At 44.5% G+C, this 23,230-nt stretch overlaps 1 protein-coding gene across 1 annotated transcript in view; it reads right to left on the minus strand.

The window, feature by feature from the left end:
- Positions 1-23,230, minus strand: part of LOC130118683 (zinc finger protein 236-like) — a 139,983-nt gene that overhangs the window by 21,165 nt on the left and 95,588 nt on the right. The window contains exons 17-23 of the mRNA XM_056287124.1: positions 17,016-17,119; positions 14,408-14,559; positions 14,103-14,279; positions 13,587-13,875; positions 8,390-8,493; positions 6,477-6,920; positions 248-393 (exon numbers count right to left, since the gene is read on the minus strand). Coding sequence (XP_056143099.1) covers positions 248-393; positions 6,477-6,920; positions 8,390-8,493; positions 13,587-13,875; positions 14,103-14,279; positions 14,408-14,559; positions 17,016-17,119 — 1,416 coding nt within the window. The remainder of the gene's footprint in view (positions 1-247; positions 394-6,476; positions 6,921-8,389; positions 8,494-13,586; positions 13,876-14,102; positions 14,280-14,407; positions 14,560-17,015; positions 17,120-23,230) is intronic.

Genomic DNA, 23,230 nt, shown 5'->3' on the forward strand with positions numbered 1-23,230 from the left:
CACGCAATTCCCCCCAGTTCCCTCTCCCCCTTAAACAGGCGCCTCAACTGACCAGAGGAGGCGCTAGTGCAGCAACCAGGATACATACCCACATCCAGCTTCCCAGCCGCAGACACGGCCAATTGTGTCTGTTGGGATGCCCGACCAAGCCGGTGGTAACACTAGGATTCGAACCGGCAATCCCCGTGTTGGTAGACTGAGACATTTCTAGAACAAAGACATCGGGCTTCATGCTTAGATGGGTTACCTGAAGTGTGATATTGTTTATGTTGCTGGTATCAATGCCAGAAATCTGGACATTGGGGCACACCAGGTTGGCAGAGGTCAGCTGTAAGTGGATGCCTTCCAGAGTGGCCAGGCCATCTGACAGAGACACGGTCAAGTCTCCTCCAGCTGCAATGCAAACGTGTTCACAAACTTAGAGCAAATATGCACACACAAGTGTAATTCAAATTAACATTTCACATTTAACAACAGTAAAAGTGATGGATCGCACACATCCCAATGCTTAGCCACAAGGTGCTGGACTGAACAGGATATAATGAAAAAGAAAATGAAGTCTGCACACATGTGAATATTCCCAAGAGTATAAATTCATTAAATCCAAATTTCAAATTACATTTCTTAACTTCCAGTGTGGGAAGACAGCGGCACACACTCACATTTGCAGCGGCCTCACGTAGTACCGACTATGCAGTGTCTTTGTCCACGTCTACATCTAAGTTTGTGTCATCGTGTGCAGTTTTTATTTTGATAGTCAATTTTTTTTGATGGCTGGGAGAGTTGGCGTTGCATCGGCTAAGAGAGCTTGGTCTGCTGCATCCTGTGGGCCCAGGGACCATGGCCCTGCCTGGAGCTGTGCCCGAGAGGAAACACCAAGGGCAGTCTGACAGGACGCGGAAGCGGGGCAGGCTAAGCTAACTGCTAGCCCACACAGACCGGTAATTCCGATAACACCAATAACACCGAAGGCGGTCTGGCAGCAGCCTCACCTAGTGTTGACTGTGCAGTGTTTTTGTCTGTGTCTGCATTTGTCTCATCATGTGGAGTGCGGGGGAGGTGTGTCGAAGGTGTCTGGCTGACAGAGCTAGCATTGGATTGGCTGAGGGAGCCTGGTCTGCTGGGCCCAAGGACCACAGCCCTGCCCAGAGCTGCACCCGCAGAGGAAACAGTGAGGGTGGTCTGACAGGACGCGGAAGTGCTAACTGCTAGCCCATGCACACCGGCAGTTCCGACAGTCATCCTGGCTGGCGTTCGTTCTCTGGACAGTGGAATTTTTGGACTGTGTTGCACTGAGTGGACTGTGTTGTTAACTGTTTGTGTTTTTTTTTTTTGCTTTGTTATCAGCTTTTGTATGTTTTTGGTGGTGTTGTTTTTGGGAAGTTTTGGATATGTGTTTTTACCTTTGGTGTTGCACTGCTGTGGGCTGGGGGAAACGAAATTTCATCTCTTTTGTGTACACAGGTACATGAAATGAAATGATAATAACTTGTTCCTGATTCCTGATTTTGGCCTCAGAGGGCCGAAAGTGTCATGATACACAAATCTATACTTTAGGGAGCATTTACACAAGCATGCAGACTTCATTTTCTTTTACATAATGCATATATAAGCATTTTTACATACATGCATAAGCAACATTGCCGTAATCAATCATCGCCTAGTTCATCTTCTTAAGCTAAACCATTTTTTAGCATTGCCATTTTCCATCCATCCATTATCCGAACTGCTTATCTTGCTCTCAGGGTCGCGGGGATGCTGGAGCCTATCCCAGCAGTCGTTGGGAAGCAGGCGGGGAGACACCCTGGGCAGGCCACCAGACCATCACACAGGGCCGACACACACACACACACACACACACACACACACACACACACACACACACACAAACATTCACACCTAGGGACATTTTAGTACAGTCGATTCACCGGACCTACATGTCTTTGGACTGTGAGAGGAAACTGAAGCACCCCGAAGGAAACCCACACAGACACGGGGAGAAAATGCAAATGCAAATGCAGCTGCCCACTGCGGACCGGGGTTCGCGCCTCGGTCTCGTCAGATCTGACTATGGCCGGACTCGATGAAGCAGCAGTAATTGGCAATGCTGTCTTTGGGAGGAGGGCGGAGTCGGCTTGTGTTCGTAACATGAATGCGTCTCTGTGTGTGTCGGAAAAGGCAGTGGACCCGGCCTGGATTCATCTTGTCATGAAAGTGGGGAGGCGTCTCGTTCAAGACTGCTGGCCAGAGAGATACAGTTGGCGAATGCATGCAGTACGAGAGTGGGTGTTTGAACTAAAATAGGGATTGATTGGCCACGAAATTGGGAGAAAAAGGGAAAAATCAGAAATAAATTTAGGAAGAAAAAAAGAAAAGAAAATGCAAACACCACACAGAGGATGACCCGGGACGACCCCCCAAGGTTGAACTACTCTGGGGCTCGAACACAGGACCTTCTTGCTCTGAGGCAACTGTGCTAACCACTGCGCTACCATGCCGCCTTTTGTTGAATGTTATTCAGTAGACTGGGTCAGAGGGAATTTTAGAGAAAGGGAGGATGGTATGTTAAAAGTCAGTGAAGCAGATTTGAAGTCATAATGCATTAAGGTTGTTGGAAATATTGGTTTTTCAATATCGATTTTGTATAACAATACCAAATTCCTGTGTGCCATACATTCCATACCAGCCATAGCCTCAAAAGAGACTTGATGCGATTCACTTGGCTGCTCACACAAGTTTTCAGTTTCGCAAAACTGGCTATAACAGCCTTGCTATCCAGCAGTTAACATGCAAGAGGACCACACACACGTGCTAGCACACATGCACACAGGTAGAGAAAGAAACATTATCACTCTTCTTTATTTCAAATACGTTGTTCTATACTTTTGCCAAGGTACTAACAGTGCTTGTTTCACTATTTAATTTCTATCCACCCATCCATCCATTATCCAAGCTGCTTATCCCGACCGGGGTCACAGGGATGCTGGAGCCTATCCCAGCAGTCATTGGGCGGCAGGCTGGGAGACACCCTGGACAGGCCACCAGGCCATCACAGGGCCAACACACACGCACATTCACACCTGGGGACAATTTAGTATGGCCGATTCACCTGACCTACATGTCTTTGGACTGTGAGAGGAAACTGGAGCACCTGGAGGAAACCCACACAGACATGGGGAGAACATGCAAACTCCACACAGAGGACGACCCGGGATGACCCCCAAGGTTGGACTACCCCGGGGCTCGAACCCAGGGCCTTCTTGCTATGAGGCGACCACGCTAACCACTGTGCCGCCTATTTAATTTTCGTCTCAATGGAAATATTTTACTTCCGTAACAACACTTTTTAATGTGCTAAATAGAAATGTCACCTCTTTTGTTCAATAAAAATTTCTATACTTTGTGGTGCCCTCTCCCACCTGCTGTGGTACTGAGACAAAGATTGACATTTTGGAATCGTGACTACTTAGCTCACTCAGCCGTGAGGATGCAGCAGTCCTTTTGCTTTTAACAAAGGAGGTGGATCAGCTAGGCTAGCTACCAGAGCCCCTCGAAGACTCAGGCAAAGTGGAAAACTTTCTCTTTTAAGCACGTCCAGTCTGCCTCTTGATGATAAACGGGGGAGCGATTCAGGGACTGCTCATCAGATGTTGTGTGAAATGTCTATGGCACCCAGATGCAGAGAGTGAGAGAGGCTGTGAGCCCACAGAGAAAAGTGCCAAGAAATCTTTCCTAAGCTATGCCCCCCACCAACCAAACAACTCTGCACTCTAGGAGCTAAGAGGGAAGTTAATTTCATGGCTGCTGTTTTGGACAGTTGAGCAGCACTCTCATAAACATATGAGGGATTAGAACTGACTTCAATTAGCATATTGAACTCAAGCGAATCATCCCTAGTACTACTGTGAGAAGGTGGCCAAATACTCTGTGCATTCTGAATCCCCCCCCCCCAGTCAAGAATACTTGAGCTTTGAATTTTAAAAATGACAATAGAAGTGATAGAACCTCTATTGTAATGTTTGCCTTTTTTGCCCCAGACTGCCACTGGGGCCACCTGCTGCTGCCACTGTCCCTGGGACTGGGTCGGTCCTGTCTCGAGCTCTTGACACTGGTTGGCCTGACTTGCAGAGGAGACTGTCCACTTTGACTCGCGTCCGTCATTGTTGGGCCGGTAATGGCACTGGATGTAGGTTTTGTCAGATGCAAAGGAATTAAACCTATGCAATCAAGTTGTGCTTAGCCTGCTCTGAAAGACGTATTTTTGAGTACCAAACGTGTAATCCACAGAGCAATATGGGAACTCAAACAGAGGGGTAAAGAACCACTTTGAAGACAACGACCACTTTTTACACCTGTGGTCTTTTTGATATTGCACACTCTATCCATGTGGGTATGATTTTTAAAAGAGTAACTAAAGCCTCGACCTTTTTAGTTAGTTTGCTGACATCTACAGGTTAAAAAATATGTAAAGGTCAAAAACATGGCAGGCGGGTCTTGGTACTCTGTTGCTAGCATAGCAGGATGAACACAACTGATAATAATAATATTAATAAAATATTTGCTGGATGTATCAGTACCAAAGAACCAGCATTGACAGTACTACTGATATTAGTGCTAGCTCTGTCTGTCTGTCTGTCTGTCAATGCTGATAAATCAAACAGAGGTATTTTTAATGTTATTAGCTGCAGCTGAGTTTATGCTAACATCACAGAGTACCAAGACCAGCCTGCCATGTTTTTAACATGTAGATGTCACTAAAATGGTCTGCTGTTTAATTACTCTTTAAAAAAGACCCAGGAAAAAAATGCCACTAATATCATCTCTGGCATTATTGGTCAGAATCTTTTCGGTAAAAAAATTGTCTTGATATATTTCAAAACCAAGCACTGAACTATATCAACAAATTAAGTGCTGAGGATGACCCATAAAGAAAAGGGTAACAGTTTGCAGTAGGAAAGGTAGAACCACAGAAGTACATAAAGGGTCATTTTCTCTTATGGTTATAAACCTCTCTCACTGCTGCTCTGAATCTGCATCAGACTTATACAGCACCATGATATAGTAATTCATCCATCACTGGTAAACACCATAAGCCCCTCAACAGTTCCCGCAGTAGCTCCAACTGACAGTAACAAAAAATATCCATACTACATCTGAACTCTACCCAGCGTCGGCATTATGGGCAGGCCTTGGGGGTCCAGGTGCTTCCAATAAGGTCCCTGTGCCATTTAAGCTGAATTCTCTCCCCGACAAAAAATAAAACTGAAATGTGTTTACAGCTACAAATAAAATTAAGTCATATAATTTGTTGATGAAAGACAACACTGTGATACAAAATAAAGCACAAAACAGCAATAGTTTGCATTTAGGGAACGATTTCTTACTAAAGATAACCCTCTGCCAAGCCAATTAAAAACAACCGCCATACAGGCATTAAAGGACCAGCCAATCCATTATATTACAAGGTTGAATTTATAGTTATGCAGAGAAATTAGGTGGGCAGCACTAACGTGGACATTTTCTTGGCAGTAAACAAAACTAAATCTTAGCTATGTACAATGTTACACAGTCACAAGTGTCAGCTTGTGCAGCTAGCTTTTGAGCATGATCTCACTCAAAAATTGCAAAATGAATGGAAATAAATTGCGTTGAGGAGATGCTGCACTCAGTCGGTGACTCCAGCTGTTCTATTGGCGAGTTCATAAATCCACTGATGCACCTTGTGAAAATGTACCTCCTGCTTTCTACACTGGGCTATTTTAGAGTGGTATTGTTTGTACTTTTGTAATTGTGGCTACGTTCCTGGATGAGCGTGCATACGGTTGGATAATTATGCATACTGTTTCTTGATGTGGCCTAAAGGATGTTGTTTATCCTTAAATTTGTTGTGTAACCTGTGAAGGTTCTTGTCTCTTGCAGTACTGTATTCAATGCAAAATATTTAACAGATTTCCCCGTGCATCTTAGTTAATAACTTCTGGTTTTATGGACGTAGCGCGTGTGCACCTGTGCGCATAAATAAGATTATGTACGCCTCGCTGTCATAGTTCATTTCTTTCATGAAACGTGATAATGTTAATTATACACTTGATAAAAGCTATTAAGTTTTTTTATTAGGTTTCCTTTGTTAATCCCCTTTGGGAAACTCAGTTACTGCAAATTAAGCCATCCTAGCTGTGATCTGTGTAGGAGCAGTGGGCTGCTGACTTCATGCTGCGCCCGGGGACCAACTCCAGTTCTTTTCCCATTGCCTTGGTCAGGGGCACAGAGAGGAGTATAAACCCTAACATGCATGTTTCTGTTGTGGATGGGAAGTGAACAAAAAAATGCCCCATGTCAATTTTGATATCCCGTCCGTCCATTCCTTGTGCTCTGGCGTCGACCCTGATTCTACCCAAAACCTTCAGTTTCCTAAATATTGAATGGATGTATGCTTGTTTGTGGATTTTGATCACTCTTTCATCTGTCATTCCTACCTGACATAGAGGCAGGCAGGATGGCCTGGCCCACCAGTCCTTGTTGCAGTAGATTTTGGTCAAACTGCCCTGTGAGGACTTGGTTGGCTGGAAGGTAAATGTTGGGGTCCGAGTTGGTGCTCTGGAACAGACTCACTGGATGGACTGCCTCTGGGGCCACCTGCTGCTGCCGCTGTCCCTGGGACTGGGTCGGTCCTGTCTCGGGCTCTTGACCCTGGTTGGCCTGACTTGCAGAGGAAACTGTCCGCTTTGACTTGCGTCCGTCATTGTTGGGCCGGTAGTGGCACTGGATGTGGGTTTTGCGGTGGCCGGAGGTACGGAAGCGCAGCTCACAGAAGGGGCACTTGAAGGGCTTGGAACCAGTGTGGAGACGCATATGAACCTTTAAGCTGCCTTTTGTGGAGAAAGAGGTGTTGCACATGTGACAGTTGAAGAGTTTCTGACCTGAAAAGCAAAGGAGTGGTGTCAGACGAGGAACACAGTCTCTTATTGCATTTTTTTGTCAAGAGGACAAGGGTAATGCAATAATAATGTCTAGTTTTCACTGAAACTTGTTATAGTATTACTTTCAATGAAGTTAAAAATATATAAAGAGAATACCATAATAATAAACCAGATGCACAAAACATCATCGTAATTAGGGTCTGGGAGTTGAATTTTTTTTCTTTTTACAATCCAATTATAATCCATCCGTCCATTATCTGAACCACTTATCCTGCTCTCAGGGTCATGGGGATGCTGGAGCCTATTCCAGCAGTCATTGGGCGGCAGGCGGGGAGACACCCTGGACAGGCTGCCAGGCCATCACAGGGCCCACACCCACACACCCACACACCCACGCACGCACGCACGCACGCACGCACGCACGCACACACACATTCATACCTAGGGACAATTTAGTATGGCCGATTCACCTGTCCTACAAGTCTTTAGACCGTGGGAGGAAACCGGAGCCCCCGGAGGAAACCCATGCAGACACAGGGAGAACATGCAAACTCCACACAGAGGACGACCCGGGATGGCTTCCCCACGGTGGGGTCATCCTGTACAGCTGGCATCTTGTATAGCTTTACGTGGCGGGAGTGTCGGAAGAGTCAAGACTCGTATTTCCTAAACACAGCGTCTCAGTTGCTTTCAAACCCCAAAACATGCTGCACCAGAAATTGGTCCACCCCAAGGATCAGGTCCCCCAGCACAAATAGAGCAATACAGTGTACGCTGTTAAGTGCCAGAAGGATTGCTGTGACTTGTACATTGGGGAAATTAAACAGACGCTGGCAAAAAGGATGGCACAACACAGAAGAGCTAACGGGTCAGGCCAGGACTCCGCAGTCTACACCCATCTACAGGCCAGTGGCCACTCTTTCAAGGATGAGGATGTACACATACTTGATAGGGAGATATGCTTGTTTGAACGGGGAGTCAAAGATGTCATCTATGTGAAGAGGGAATGACCATCCCTGAACTGAGGGGGTGGCCTAGGTGTACATCTATCGCCATCTTACAATGCTGTGATTGCGACTATTCCCCAATCCTCTGTGAATAGTACACATGGCCGTTGAAGCTCTAATTAATGGTCACAGCAATTTGCATATGAAACTGATTGTTGGTTTCGGTCGTTATGCAACTGTCCTGTTTATAAGGGTGGGGATACCTGCAGTCAGCTGAGACTGAAAGGGTCACTCAGATGAGTGATGAAACGCTTTTAACAATAAACGTTGTGTCCAGATGAACTGATTCAACTTTCTGTGATTTCCTTACCTGGATTATTGAGCATGCATCAAGATAACACTGTTGTGTAATTAGTTAGGTGACCTCTACTAGCACTGATGATGACACTATATGCAAGTCAAACCCCTGAGTGGCATCAATCTGATGAAAACAGCAATGAGTTCCAGGAGGAGCATACTGACCTGTGTGTGTCTTCACATGGCAGTCCAGGGTCGACTTGACTGTGAAGCTCTTTCCACATTCGTCACACTTGTAGGGCCTCTCTCCTGTGTGGATCCGAATGTGCCTGAACGCAGAGACAGAATGATTCAGATAGAGACAAAAACATGGACAGAGATGACAAGTGGGTAAAGGAGGGAGATGAAAGTAAGAGTGCAACTCATCACTGTTGGTGGCAAGAACGAGTGTGTATAGATTGGTGTGATAGGTGAGTACAAATACAGTACAGTACACAACATATTATCACTGCCCTTTCAATCGACACAGTATGATAATGATATTTCCTTACTTCGGTTCTCCGCGCTCTCTGCTTACCCTTGAAATGCAATACCAGTACTGTGACTCAGCATATGGGAGGTGTAATAATAAATGAAAATAAATGTGGCACTCTTGCAAATGGGTGCCCAAGTTGTTTAGAACAAGGAAATTAAAAGAATACTGTCATTAGGGATTTCGAAACTCAACAACTCTGAACAACACCAGCTAGTTCTAAAAGGAAAGATGACATAACCAAGTAATTGCTGCTGAACTGGACCTTGTATTAGAGCATTAGAGGATGAGAGGACTCTACTGATCTTTAAAACACTGATAGTGATGTGACACACTAATTGGTTATTGTAATTAAGGCACTGCAGTAGGGACATAAACATACTTTTTGGTTCAAGAGCAATCCTTTGAACTGCACTATAATTTTTGTACATACACAGTCACATTTCAGCACACTGTTATATGATTGCCAGTGTCTGTTGCTGCAGAGCAGAGATGATCGCTACTGGTTTGGCAAATACTCGTTCTATCTTATTTATTTCCCTTTACAGTGGCCATAATTTATCAACAGAACAAAAACTTCAGTCCGATCACTTGACGTTTAGATTTTTTCTTTTTTTTTAAGAGTAGGGGGTTGTTGGATGGCTTTTATTAGAAAGTACTGTGCAGAGAGACAGGGATTGTAAAATACAGAAAGGGGGAGAGATATATATAGCATGAATCCTAAGATAGATTCAAGCCCAGGACAATGCAATTAAGCATGAGCCCACATGGTCCCAGTATTATTTTCAAGCTGATCATATGCTTGAGGTTTTTCTTAAATCTGGTCTGAATGTGTTTATCTTCAACTGAAGCAATGTACTGCATTTTATAAACATTGTGAGTAACAAAATGGTCATTATTTGGCACGTACTAAAACTTTGTTGTCAGTAAGTTCAGTATTTTTAGATATTTTTAAGTCTAAAAAATGATAGTCAAGAGATAGTAAGCAGCAGTAATGTATCACGTGTACAGTTGTACAATACAGTTGTATTATCTCAGGAAGAACTGATGGAGTAATGCACCACATTCAAATGTGAAAGGACTTACAAGTGGGAGGAATGTAATACAGAAAAAGGTTGTAAACTGTTGCAATCAATAAACCAGCCCTCTTTAAGTTCAACTGATTGTTATTTATACAATGGAGTCATGCTGGATATGTTTTCAGTGTCCTCTCAACAGCTTAACAAACCGCGTGGGCTGTTTGGAGAGTGGTATTGATTACATACAGAAATTCGAAGCGTATGTCAAGCTGTTTACAAGCACTTTTGATGGTCTGTTTTGCCCTGAGAGCTTGCCCCTGTCTCTAACTTAATAAGCCAGTCTTTACTCACACCAAGAGATTCCCCTCAGGGCTCAAAACAGCCTATTCTGATAGGATAGTGGCTACTCAGAGATACTCAGCAGCATGTTAAGCTCGGGGCACACAGTGGAAAGAGGGGTGGGCTATTGCAGGTCAGGAATCAGAAACACTTCGTCATTTCACTTCATGCACTTGCGTACATGAAACGAACGAAATGCCGCTTCCCCCAGCCCACAGCAGTACAACACAAAGACAAAAACACATCCAAAAAATACAAGAACACATACGTATATCCAAACGAACACATATATTAAAACTAAACAAAAAAAAATCACTGTTCAAGGGAACGAACGCCAACCAGGATGACTGTCGGAACCACCGGTCTGCATGGGTTAGCAGTTAGCTTAGCCCGCCCCGCTTCAGCATCCTGTCAGAATGCCCTCGGCATTTCCTTCTCGGGCGCAGCTCCAGGCAAGGGCCGTGGTCTCCGGGCCCACCGGATGAAACAGACCAAGCTCTCCCAACCGAACCAACGCCAACTCTCCCCGCCAGAAACTCTCGACACAACTCCCCGCACTCCTCACGACGACATCAAAAACACCACAGTCAACGCGAGTGAGGCTGCTGCCAGACCGCCCTTGGTGTTATCGTAACTGCCGGCCTGCATGGGCTAGCAGTTTGCTTAGCCTGCCCCGCTCTCCCAGCCAATCTAGCGCCAGCTCTCCCAGCCATCAAACGAAGACAAAACTTAGACGCAGAGGTGGACAAAGACACAACATGGATGGTACTGGGTGAGGCCACCAGAAATGTGAATTCGGGCTGCCATCTTCCGACACCAGTACTGGGTGAGGCCAGTGCAAACGTGAATTTGCGCAGCCATCGTCCCACACCAGAAGCAGAAAAAGGTGACAGCAAGCAGAAAACTATTGTTTAAAGAGGCTTGTGAGAGGGCTCCTACATGCCAGGATGCGTCTTATGATGGGAAAGCATCGTGACAACATAGTGTGAGTAGCAAGAGGAAGACAGAGTGGAGCACTGCAACATTGGTCAAAAGCTCACAAGACACTACTAGGGCCTGTGACAATCAGCTGAGCCTTGCTTGGAAAGACTGACGTGGGGGTGGGGGGAAACTCACCCAAGAGTGGGTTATTGAGTCAGAGCAAGAGACATACAAATAAGATGTGCAAGATTTCTCTCTCTAATAGTAGCATCTTCCTATCCATGTTAGATCAAGTCAAGTCAAGTCAATTTTCTTTGTACAGCCCAATATCACAAATTACAAATTTGCCCCAAAGGGCTTTACAGCAACACAACATCCTGTCCTTACACCCTTGCATCAGATAAGGAACAACTACCTAAAAAAAACCTTTTAACAGGGGGAAAAATAGGAAGAAACCCCAGGGAGAGCAACAGAGGAGGGATCTCTCTCCCAAGACGGACAACGTGCAATGGATGTTGTGTTTACACAATTTACAGAATACAATACTGAAAGAGGATAACAGAATTATAATGGAATTATAAAATGTATGAAGAATATGATGAGGAGGATGCCAAGCAGTGTCCAGACGTCACCGGAACAGCCCAGGACCCAAGCAACATGACCACCATGTTAAAAAAAAGGCTTCTGCTGACTCATAAAATCCTCAATGGGCTTGCCCCATCTTACCTGTCTGATCTCCTTAAACCATACATTCCATCTCGAGTGCTTCATTCTCAAAATACAGGGCTCCTGTGTGTACCCAAAGTTAAAAAGAAGTCAGCTGGTGGCAGGGCCTTTTCCTATCAGGCCCCGTTCTTGTGGAATAACCTGCCTGCTGCCATCAGACAATCAGAGTCTGTTGAGTCCTTTAAATCCAAACGTAAAACTCATCTTTTTGCCTTAGCCTACAATTAGTTGCCTTTGAGTACTTCACAACCTGTACTGCAGGGTGGGTCAATTTCTGTCTCAATGAATTTACCCCAAGCATTGATCTGCTGATGAGATTATAGATTATTGACTGTTGCAAACTGTTCTCTTCTCTCACATGTCTTTTTTCGCTCTCTGAATAATGTCTTCGTTTTTCTCCTCTTCCATGTGTGTGAATGGTGTGATGTGAGTCTCCCCCATGTGCACATGTAGTCTGTTCTCCCAGGTCTCCATGGTGATGGTGGTTACCACCTGGACACTGCTTGTCATCCTCATCATATGTTTTTATATAACTTATAAACCTATATAATTTTGTTATCCTGTTTTAATGTTATATCCTTCTCTCACTAAGATGTGTGACTAACATTTTTTCTTGTCTCTTCTCCTGTGTATGTGAATGGTGTGATGTGCGTCTCCCCTGTGTGGATGTGTAGTCTGTCCTCCTGTCAGGTCTACACGGTGATGGTGGTCACATGGCTCAGGTCCTGGGCTGTTCAGGTGGCATCTGGACACTGCTTGGCATCCTCCTCATCATATTCTTCCTATATCTTATAATTCCATTATAATTCTGTTATCCTCTTGAAATGTAGTATTCTGTAAATTGTGTAAACACAACATCCACAGCATGCATGTCCATCTTGGGAGAGAGATCCCTCCTCTGTTGCTCTCCCTGGGGTTTCTTCCTATTTTTTCTCCCTGTTAAGGGGTTTTAGGAAGTTGTTCCTTATCCAATGCAAGAGTCTAAGGACATGACGTTGTGTTGCTGTGAAGCCTAGAATGGCAAATTTGTAATTTGTGATAACAATAATAATGTTATTCTAAAACAACGTCACAAAGTGTTTCACAAAAAAAATAAACCCAGGCAAGGCAAAAATAAAAGTAAGACCAAATAAGTAAGAGTAAAAATAAAAACAGTATAAATAAAAGCAAATATCAAACATTTGTAAAAGCTTTCATAAAAAGAAAAGTGTTAAGACGAGATTTAAAAAAAGCTAGAGACTTGGTTTGTCTTAGTTCAACAGGAAGAGATTCCCATAGTGTGGGGGCTCTAACAGCAAAAGCCCGATCACCCTTTGTAACAAACCAAGACCTGGGAATAACCAGCAGGGCTCCATCTGCGGATTGTAATGGTCGAGGGGGCTTAAACCAGGTCACTAAATCAGAAATGTATGTAGGAGAAAGACCAGTTAAAGCCTTAAAAGTGAGCAATAAAATTTTAAAATCACTTTGAGATATAACAGGGAGCCAATTTACAAGGCAAGCACAGGAGTGATACGGTCATGCCTCTTTGTCCTGGTAATGAGCGGAGCAGCAGATGGTGGAGGGAGCCCTTGCTGATACCAGAATAAAGTGCATTACAATAGTCAAGCCATGAATAGATAAAAGCATGTACAACTTTTTCCAGACCGGCAATTGCTAAAAAAAAGGGACTAATTTTGGAGATTAGCTTGAGCTGGAGAAAACATGACTGAACAACATGTTTGACTTGATTATCAAAACTGAGGTTAGCATCAAATATTACCCCAAGATTCCTAGCAGCCTGCTTAAGACTGCCTGAGAGACCACCAAGATTAGTAACAAAGGGCTGATGGTATTGGGCTATACGAATAAAATTCACTTGACACAAAATAGGCAAGAGATTCACCTGACAAGGTCGCTGGGTTTTTTGAAGCTCTTGGGGCAGTAGTTGCAACAGTTTGCAAATTTAGGCTCAGTCTCCAGTTCCACAGCCTTGTCTTTGATCTCACTGATCCGATCCCTCTCAGCTGCCGACTGGGCAAGGACACGCTCTGACACCGAAGCCTCCTCACCTGGGTCCTTAGCCAGCTCTGCCGCCTGCTCCTCTGTGAGGGTGATGATAACAATACCCCTCCTCTTTGATACCCTCTGGTCCCCTTCATCATCCTCCTCTTCAACATCTTCACCATCCTGATCTACAACATAGGGAACTGGGGTTAGTCATTAATATTATGAAAAAGATGAACAATGCCCAACAAAATATGAATAAACAACAAAGATTCAGCCCAATAGCTTCAGCAAAATAAGTTAATTTAAGTCTTCAGTTGTATTGCATGGAGATCAACCTTAGGTCAAACATAAACATAATAATGTCAAGTATTGAACAGTCTGAATAGTGTTTCTGGTGTCCAAGTATCCATACTTCTGTCCTCCACAGCATGCTCCTTCTTCATATGTTTTCTGCACAGTAGGTTGGTTCTAAAGCTCTCCTCACAAATGGAACATTTGAAGGACTTAATGTGGATGATCATGTGACGGTTTAGGCTGCCATTGGTTGTAAAGGAGGCATCACAAATATTACACTTGAAGGGCTTCACTCCTGTCAGTGAGGGAAAGAGAGAAAAGAGTTACAATATTTCCTCCACCGTTTTGCGCTGCGTACCTTCCTTCAAACAGCACACATTAAGATATTTGAATGGGTGTAAAGTTGACGGAAGTAAAGGTCACCTGTGTGCGTATTGAGGTGAGACTTTAGAACCCCAGCTGATACAAAAGCTCGTCCACAGATGTGGCACCTGTACGGCTTTTCTCCAGTATGGGAGCGCACATGCTGCTTCAGGTGACTGGATTTCTTGAATCCCTTACTACACCAGTTGCACCTAAATAGAAAAGGATGTTAGAGATGTTGTTCTGGCAGAGGATCGCAAATGGGCTGATTTGTGGACTAGGGCAGGAAAACAGCAGTCAGACCAGTTATGATTGTCACAACTCTGGAAGTGAGAATGAGAAAAATCATTCAAAAAATATGTACGTCTATATCAAACCGCAAGTGGGTAATAAGATTTAAATTAAAATTAACTCTATTGCTGTTAAAAGTTACTGACTTGGGCATGTAGGTCAAGAGTGAAAAAACTATTTGCTAATTATTCCAACATAGTGGCCTGGCTGTTGAATTTAGGAACTCGATGGATGCTTTGCTGCCGCCATTAAACAAGGTAGGTGATGGTCTGGACCAAATTACCTGACACTCACAGTGCTCCCTTACAGCATATATGCCCTCATAGCCGATGAGGCAGATGGACGCCATTATTCTAGTTTACATATCAATGGCGATCTAGTGTGTGTGTGTGTGTGTGTGTGTGTGCGCGCGCGTGTGTGTGCATGTATATATGTGTGTCCTCTTTACTGTGCATGTCTATGTATATTTTTTTGGACCACAGTGAGGCCATAGTGAGGCAACAAGGACTCAATACAACTTTGCAATTTTGCATTCAGCAGTGGTCTTCTTTCATATCAGCAAGATAAAACCATCAGTAAAATTCTTTCCAAATAGACCAGCATCAATATTCAGTTGATATCAGGGGAAAAGACATGGCAGATCTAGCAAACATCAATAATCGTCTTTCTTCTTTTCAGTATTGCTACCTCACATGATTTTTTCAGTGTGTTGCATCCTGGCTAGAGACGAATAGTTTATGTTGGAATGAAGCATGGTACCGTGATTTTGTTCTAGCACTGTAACTCAAGATGTACTGAGGGAGAACATAATTATGAACTGTTTTGACTTTCCCTCTTTGGGCTCCCTGTTTCGACAAAGCACCCAGGAAATGTTTTGTTCACAATTGTATTATGGATTCTCTTATATGTATTATGTGTTCTCTTATAGAAAGAGAAAACGATTCCATCCTGTTTCAGGTACATAAAACATGATCCTCTAATCAACAGTTTTATATAAAGATGTACTGAAATGAAAATTGTTGGCTGAAGCTGAATTTCCAGAAACATGGAGTCACACACCAATACCAAATACTGGTGTCTTTTTGTTTATTAGCCAATCTGCTTTTGTAACATTGCATGAATTGAACAGATTTTGCTTCTCATTTGTGCTTTGCAGCATACTGGTGGGGTTGATGTCTGAGCTCCAAATGTCTTTGATAAAACAGGGCTGAAATATCTGCAGCCAGGACCTTGTGAATGTCAGACGTGAAAACATACATTTTACATCATACCTGAAAAAAAGCATCTTCTATTTATGACACTGTTTGATAAGGCGCAATATGTTCTATTATCCGATTAAATCAAATACCCTTGATGAATGAAATGACTGGCTGCCCAAGGCAATGATCTCATTATTTTATCAGTTTTCAGTATTTTTTCCATAAATAGAAGAATTAATACAACATATTGGGGAGATATGGAAATATCCACAAAATGTGTGAAACTACAGCCCGAAGCATTTCAAAAACATCAGCAAGAACAAAGGCAACAGATTCTGAGGATTTTCATCTTTTGATAAGACAGGTGAATGCACATATCAAGTAATAACTTTGTCCTGCATTGGAGCAACTAGGATGACCTTATTTAAAAGGGGGGGGGGGCAAATTCTGATATTTTTCCATTATCCAAACTGCTTATCCTGCTCCCAGGGTTGCTGGAGCCTATCCCAGCAGTCATTGGGTGGCAAGCGGGGAGACATCCTGCCAGGCCATCACACACACACACACACACACACACACACACACACACACAAGGGACAATTTAGTAAGGCCGATTCACCTGACATGCATGTCTTTGGACTACGGGAGGAAACCAGAGCACACCCACGCAGACACGGGGAGAACATGCAAACTCCACATAGAGGATAACCCAGGAAAACCCCCAAGGTTGGACTACCCTGGGGCTCAAACCCAGGACCTTCTTGCTGTGAGGCGACCGCACTAACCACTGCGCCACCGTGCTGAATTCTGATATGCTCCACCAAAATATTTTGCTCTATCTGGAAAGAAGGAAGGATGTGAAACCCAGGTCAAAGCTATCATTTTGAATGCTGCTGATGCTGTTGCCTGCAATTTCCCTGGGCTCAGTGTTGATGATGGTGCCAATCATAATCTCTTCCTAGCCCTGGGACAACATTGCCAAAGTGGGAGTAGTTCAATCATAACATAAACAAACAATGCAAACGCTGCAAAAACCCTTACACACAACATAGACACACACACACACACACACACACACACACACACACACACACACACACACACACACACACACACACACACACACACACACATACACTCACGCACACAGGAAGAGATAGATCATTTAGACAGAAAACCTGTAGCTTCTCTTGCTGCTGTCGTCATTGTCATCCTGGTAGTTCTGCGTCTCTGGAGTCAGCTGAAGCTCACCTTGACTACTCTGCTGAAGGAGGTCACTTGTCTAGATTAAAAGATAATAAAATCATACATCAAGTTCTATTTAAATATTTTTTTAACATCTTATCATCATCCAGTCAATTTTTGACACCAATGTCATATTTCGTATACTGTCGTGTATTGTACCGATTGTAAAGCCCTTCGGCACTACCTTGTGTTTTTAGTTCTTTAGACTCAAGTGCTGCCTTTGACACAGTCGATCACAACATCCTCTTACATTGCTTAGAGACTTGGGTTGGCATCAAGGGCTCAGCTCTTAGCTTATTACGCTCTTACCTCACCAACAGAACTTTTTCTGTTATTCTCTTGTGGTGCCCTCAAAGCTCAGTTCTTGGCCCCCTTCTCTTATCTATATACATGCTGCCCCTTGGCCAGGTCATTCAAAATCACGATGTGCTTTATCATTTTCATGATGACGACACTAAGTTATATATACGCTAAAACCCACATATCCTAGCGCCCTAGCAAATCTCACAACTTGCCTCTCTGACATTAAGTATGAAGTATGCTAGCCACAGAATCTCAGTGTTACTTGCTATGTGTTTTTTTCTGTATTGTTAATGTATGGCATCCTACCTGACTCTATGTTGTCTGTCTTACTAGTGCCAGTAACCAAAGATAAAATTGGTAAAATATCCAGCATAGAAAATGATAGCCCAATTGCTCTGGCTAGCATACTTTCCAAAGTATTAGAATGAATTCTCTTGGATAGGCTTCAAGAATATATAGGCTTCAAGAATATATATCAACTACTGACAATCAATTTGACTTTAAAAATAAACACGGCAAAGATTTGTGCATATATGCACTGAAGGAAGTTGTTAGTAAATATAGAAGACGTAACACTGCAGTATTTATGTGTTTTCTGGATGCACCAAAAGCTTTTGACCGAGTTAATCATGGTAAATTGTTTGTTAAACTACAAGAGCGAGGGGTCCCCTCTTATTTGATAAGGATCTTGCATTTTTGATATTCATATCAAACCATGCAAGTTAGATGGGGTACGAGTATATCTGCACCCTTCCCAGTGACCAATGAGGTCCGACAAGGTGGAATACTGTCGCCTGTTTTCTTCAATGTGTATGTGGATGATCTTTCCAAAAAGCTAAAAGAGTATAAGACTGGCTGTATGGTGGGTCTTATTAACCATCTGATGTACACTAATGACTTAGTCATACTGTCTCCTTATAGTGCTGGCTTACAGCAACTGCCCAGAGTCTGCTCAAGTTATGGTGTGTAGCATGACATTAAATTTAACTCTAAAAAGAGTGTTCTCATGATTGCTAAAACCAAGGAGGATCAGAAGCAAAATTGTCCCTTATTCTTCTTGGCAGACCAAGCACTAAATGTGGTGAACAAAATGAGATATCTGGGTCACATCATCAGGAATGATCTTTAAGTGATGACGATGATGTGCAGTGCCAGTGTTGCAAACTGTATGCACGAGCCAATATGCTGGCACGCAAATTTCATATTCAATTCAATGCAATTCAATTCAATTCAATTCAATTTATTTTCATTAAAAATAATATTGTCATTAAAATATGTGTACAGATGATGTTAAAACTGCTCTTTTTAGGGCCTACTGTACTTCACTCTATAGAGCCCACTTGTGGCGCAATTATAGCAAAGCAAAAATGAAAAAGCTGCAGGTAGCATATAATGATGCATTTAGAATCTTGCTCAAGCTTCCAAGTTGGACAAGTGCAAGTCATATGTTGGTGACTAGTAGTAATGTTCCCAGTTTTCACGCTGTGTTGAGGAATTTTATGTACAAATTTAAGAGTCCATTAATTGATTCTAAGAATGCAATTATAATGCTCTTAACTGAGCCTGCACAAAGTGACACAAAGTACTCCTCTTGTTTCTGGAAACATTGGAACAAATGTCTGTATAGCTTTTAATCATTGTGGACTTGTGAACTGCAGTTTTTAGCTATATTTTTGTGTTCTTGTCTTGTTTTGTATTTCTTTGTTGTCTTTAATATGGACCTACCTTTGTGTCTGAATAAAGTAAGATTTGACTGATTAAATCCTGGATGTTTGAATTTTTTTCTCAAATTTAATAAGTATAGCTGACTATTGCAAACTTCTGTTCTCTTGTGTCTTTACTCTCTCTCTGAATGATGTCCTTTTTATTTCTCTTTTTCTGTGTGTGAATGGTGTGATGTGAGTCTCCCTTGTGTGCATATGTAGTCTAACTTCGTCCCAGGTCTCCATGGTGATGGTGGTCGCCACCTGGACAAGTCAAGTCAATTTCATTTGTTTAGCCCAACATCACAAATTACAAATTTGCCTCAATGGATACTGCTTGGCATCCCCCTCATCACATTCTCTTTTTATATATCTTATAAATCCATATAATTTTGTTATCCTGTTTTGATGTTATATCTTTCTCTCACTAATATGTGTGAATAATTTTTCTTTTTTTTTTCTTTTTAATATGGTGACGCTCGTCACGTGGCTCGGATCCTGGGCTGTTCCGGTGGCATCTGGACATTGCTTGGCATCCTCCTCATCATGTTCTTAATATATCTTATAATTCCATTATAATTCTGTTATCCTCTTTCAATGTTGTATTCTGTAAATTGTGTAAACACAACATCCATTGCACGCTGTCGATCTTGGGAGAAAGATCCCTCCTCTGTTCCTCTCTCTGAGGTTTCTTCCTATTTTTTGTCCATGTTAAAAGGGTTTTTTTTTTTAGGGAGTTGTTCCTTATCTGATGCGAGGGTCTAAGGACAGGATGTTGTATTGCTGTAACGCCCATGAGACAAATTTTTAATTTGTGATATGGGGCTATACAAAAAAATTGACTTGATTTTATTCTGGTATCAGCAAGGGCTCCTTAGTACAAAACACCACTGCTCAGCTCATTACTGGGACAAAGAGGCATGACTATATCACTCCTGTGCTTGCCTCCCTACACTGGTCCCCTGTTATATTTCGAATTGATTTTAAAAATTTATTGCTCAATTTTACAGCTTTAAATCGGGTGGGTAATCTTATCGAGAAAGGGCCGGTGTGGGTTCAGGTTTTTGTTCCAACCAAGCAGTTACACCCTGATCCCACTAATCAACCAGTAAAGTCTTTGCTGAGGAACTTGATTAGGAGACACCTGCACGCACATTGGCCTTTTCTGGATAAGACTGCCCACCCCTACTTTCAATGGTCTTGCTCCTATATCCATTTCTGATTTATTGACTGGTTATACGCCCCCTCAACCATTAATATCAACACATGGAACCCTGCTGGTTATTCCTAGGTCTCGGTTTGTTACAAAGGATGATCAGACTTTTGCTGTTAGAGCCCCCACACTATGGAACTCTTTTCCTGTTGAACTAAGACAAACCAAGTCTCTATCTTCTTTTAAATCACGTCTTAAAAAACTTACAAATGTTTGATATTTGTTGTCATTTATTTATACTGTTTTTATTTTTACTCTTGCTTATTTGGTCTTACCCTTATTTTTGCCTTGTCTGGTTCTACTTCTTTGTAATGTACTTTGTAACACTGTTTTAGAAAAGTGCTATATAAATAAAGTTTTTATTATTATTATTGTAGTGACCTACTTGCAGGTTAGATATTCACCATGCAGGCCAGAGACGGTCCCTTTAAGACAATGGGCGGGGGTTAGCAAAGGGTATTGTGGGTAGACACGAGGCTGAGGTTTTTAGAGAATGAACCGCTAACTTAGTTTTTGTTGGAGGAAATAAACGACCCCACGGCCGTGTGGTCAAAAGGAGAAGCGGTCTCGTCTCCTTTCTTTCATCCTCCACATTGGTGACCCCGACGTGAGCCATGGAGAACGAAGCTACCAGTGCAGCGGCAGTGACTAACGCCGTCTCGCTCAAACTGCCCGACTTCTGGGAAACGGCTGCGGCAGCATGGTTCGCTCACCAAAGCCCAGTTCGCGATTAGGAACATCACCGTGGATGAGACCAAGTACCACTACGTCGTGGCGGCACTCGGAACATCTACGGCGTTACGGACATTGGGCCTGCCGCAAGCTCCGCCGCCCGTGGATAAGTGCGGTACGATTAAGAGACACTTGCTGCAGGCTTTTGAGCTAGCAGAGGTGGAGCGGGCGGACTGGTTGTTTTCGCTGCAAGGCTTGCGAGACGGCAAGCCATCGGAGCTAATGGACAAGATGCTGAGTATGCTGGGTTCGTGCGACCCCGCCTTCCTTTTCGGCCAGCTGTTCCTCCGTCAGCTCCCCTCGCACGTCCATTGCCGCCTTGGCCAGCTCCAAGTTGTCCACCACCAGCAACTTTCGGGAGTTGGCCGCGGGGGCTGACAGGATTTTTCTTGCCAGCCGACAGCAGTGTGCGGCCGCTCTGCTGCCTGCCCACGCTCTTCCATCACCACCGGTTGAGGCTGCGGGCGTCGATGCGGCAGCAGTTTCTCGTCGGCAGCAGGACTCAGGCGGACTGTGCTTCTACCATGATAGGTTTGGAACAAAAGCCAAGCAATGCCGTGCACCATGCGCTTTCAGCAGGGCGGGAAAAGCTAGGGCCGGTGCTCAGTAGTAGCCCTGAGCGTTGGCCAAGAAGGCAGGCTGCTGTTTATTCAGGACACCATCTTCGGCTGGCGGTTGCTAGTTAATTCGTGCGCGCAGCGGGGCATCATGCCTGCGATAACAGTGGACGCGATGGCCGGCGTATTCAGCCTCCCTATGGATGCTGCTAACAGCATCCCTATGCGCACCTATGGCACGAGGTATGTGGAGGTGGTTTTTGGAGGTCGACGGTTCGGCTGGGACTTTGTAATGGCGAAGGTGTCCATTACCCTCCTGGGTGCGGATTTCCTGCGCGCTTATGGACTGTTGGTATATGTTAAAAGCTGCCGCTTGATCGATGCCGTCTCCTTCTGCTACTACACATGTACGCTGGGGGAGGCGGGTCCCATTAGCTTGTCCAACATGATTGCCACCGGGGATGAATTTCAGCGTCTGCTCGCTGAGTTTCCAGACCTCACAACGCCCATCTTCTCATCAGCAGTCACCAAGCATGGAGTGGAACACTACATCACCACCACGGGCCCCCCAGTCTACGCCTGTGCACGGCGCCTCGACCCAGCCAAGCTCGCCATCGCCAAGGAGGAGTTTGCCAACATGGAGCGCCTCCGCATTATGCGCCGCTCCGACAGTCCATGGGCCTACCCCCTGCACATGGTCACGAAGGCTAATGGTGGCTCGCGCCCATGTGGTGATTACCGCCGCCTCAACACCACGACGCCAGACCGCTACCCCCCCCCCCCACACACATCCAGGACTTCTCCGTGCACTTGGCGGGGACGGTCATCTTCTCCAAGGTGGACCTCGTGCGCGGATACCACCAGGTGCCGGTCCGCCCACAGGATGTGCCGAAGACGGCAGTAATCACGCCGCTCGGCCTGTTCGAGTTCCTGAGAATACTGTTTGGGCTCAAGGGGGCTGCACAGACGTGTCATCGGCTCATGGACTCTGTGCTGCGAGATATGCCATTCCTGTTTGTTTACCTGGATGACATTCTCGTGGCCAGTATGTCCGCAGTGGAGCACCTGGTCCACCTCCGGCAGCTGTACGAACAGTTCAACCAGCATGGGCTCATCGTCAACCCGGCAAAGTGCCAGTTGGGCCTGCCAACCATTGATTTCCTCGGGCACCGGGTTACAAAGGATGGAGCAACCCCCCTCCGCGTCAAGGTGGATGCCGTCGCCAGGTTCCCACACCCGAACACAGTGAAGTCCCTGCAGGAGTTCCTGGGTATGATGAACTTTTACAACCGGTTCATTCCCCGGGCGGCTCATCTCATGTGCCCCCTGTATGAGGCTCTAAAGGTTAAGGACCCCAAGGGCCCTGTGGACTGGTCGGAGGAGAGAAACCGGGTGTTTGAGTATGCTATGGCTGCGCTGGCTGACGCCGCCTTGTTGGCGCACCCATCACCAACTGCCCCAGTAGCACTCACCACGGATGCCTCAGATTATGCCGTGGGGGCAGTGTATGAGCAGTGGGTGGGCGGAGACTGGCAGCTGCTTGCTTTTTTCAGCCGCCAGCTGCGCAGCAGTGAGAAGAAATACAGTACCTTCGACAGGGAGCTTCTTGGCCTGTTTCTCGCTATCCGCCGGTTCCGGTT

This window comes from Lampris incognitus, chromosome 9 (assembly GCF_029633865.1).
Source record: "Lampris incognitus isolate fLamInc1 chromosome 9, fLamInc1.hap2, whole genome shotgun sequence".
NCBI lineage: Eukaryota > Metazoa > Chordata > Actinopteri > Lampriformes > Lampridae > Lampris > Lampris incognitus.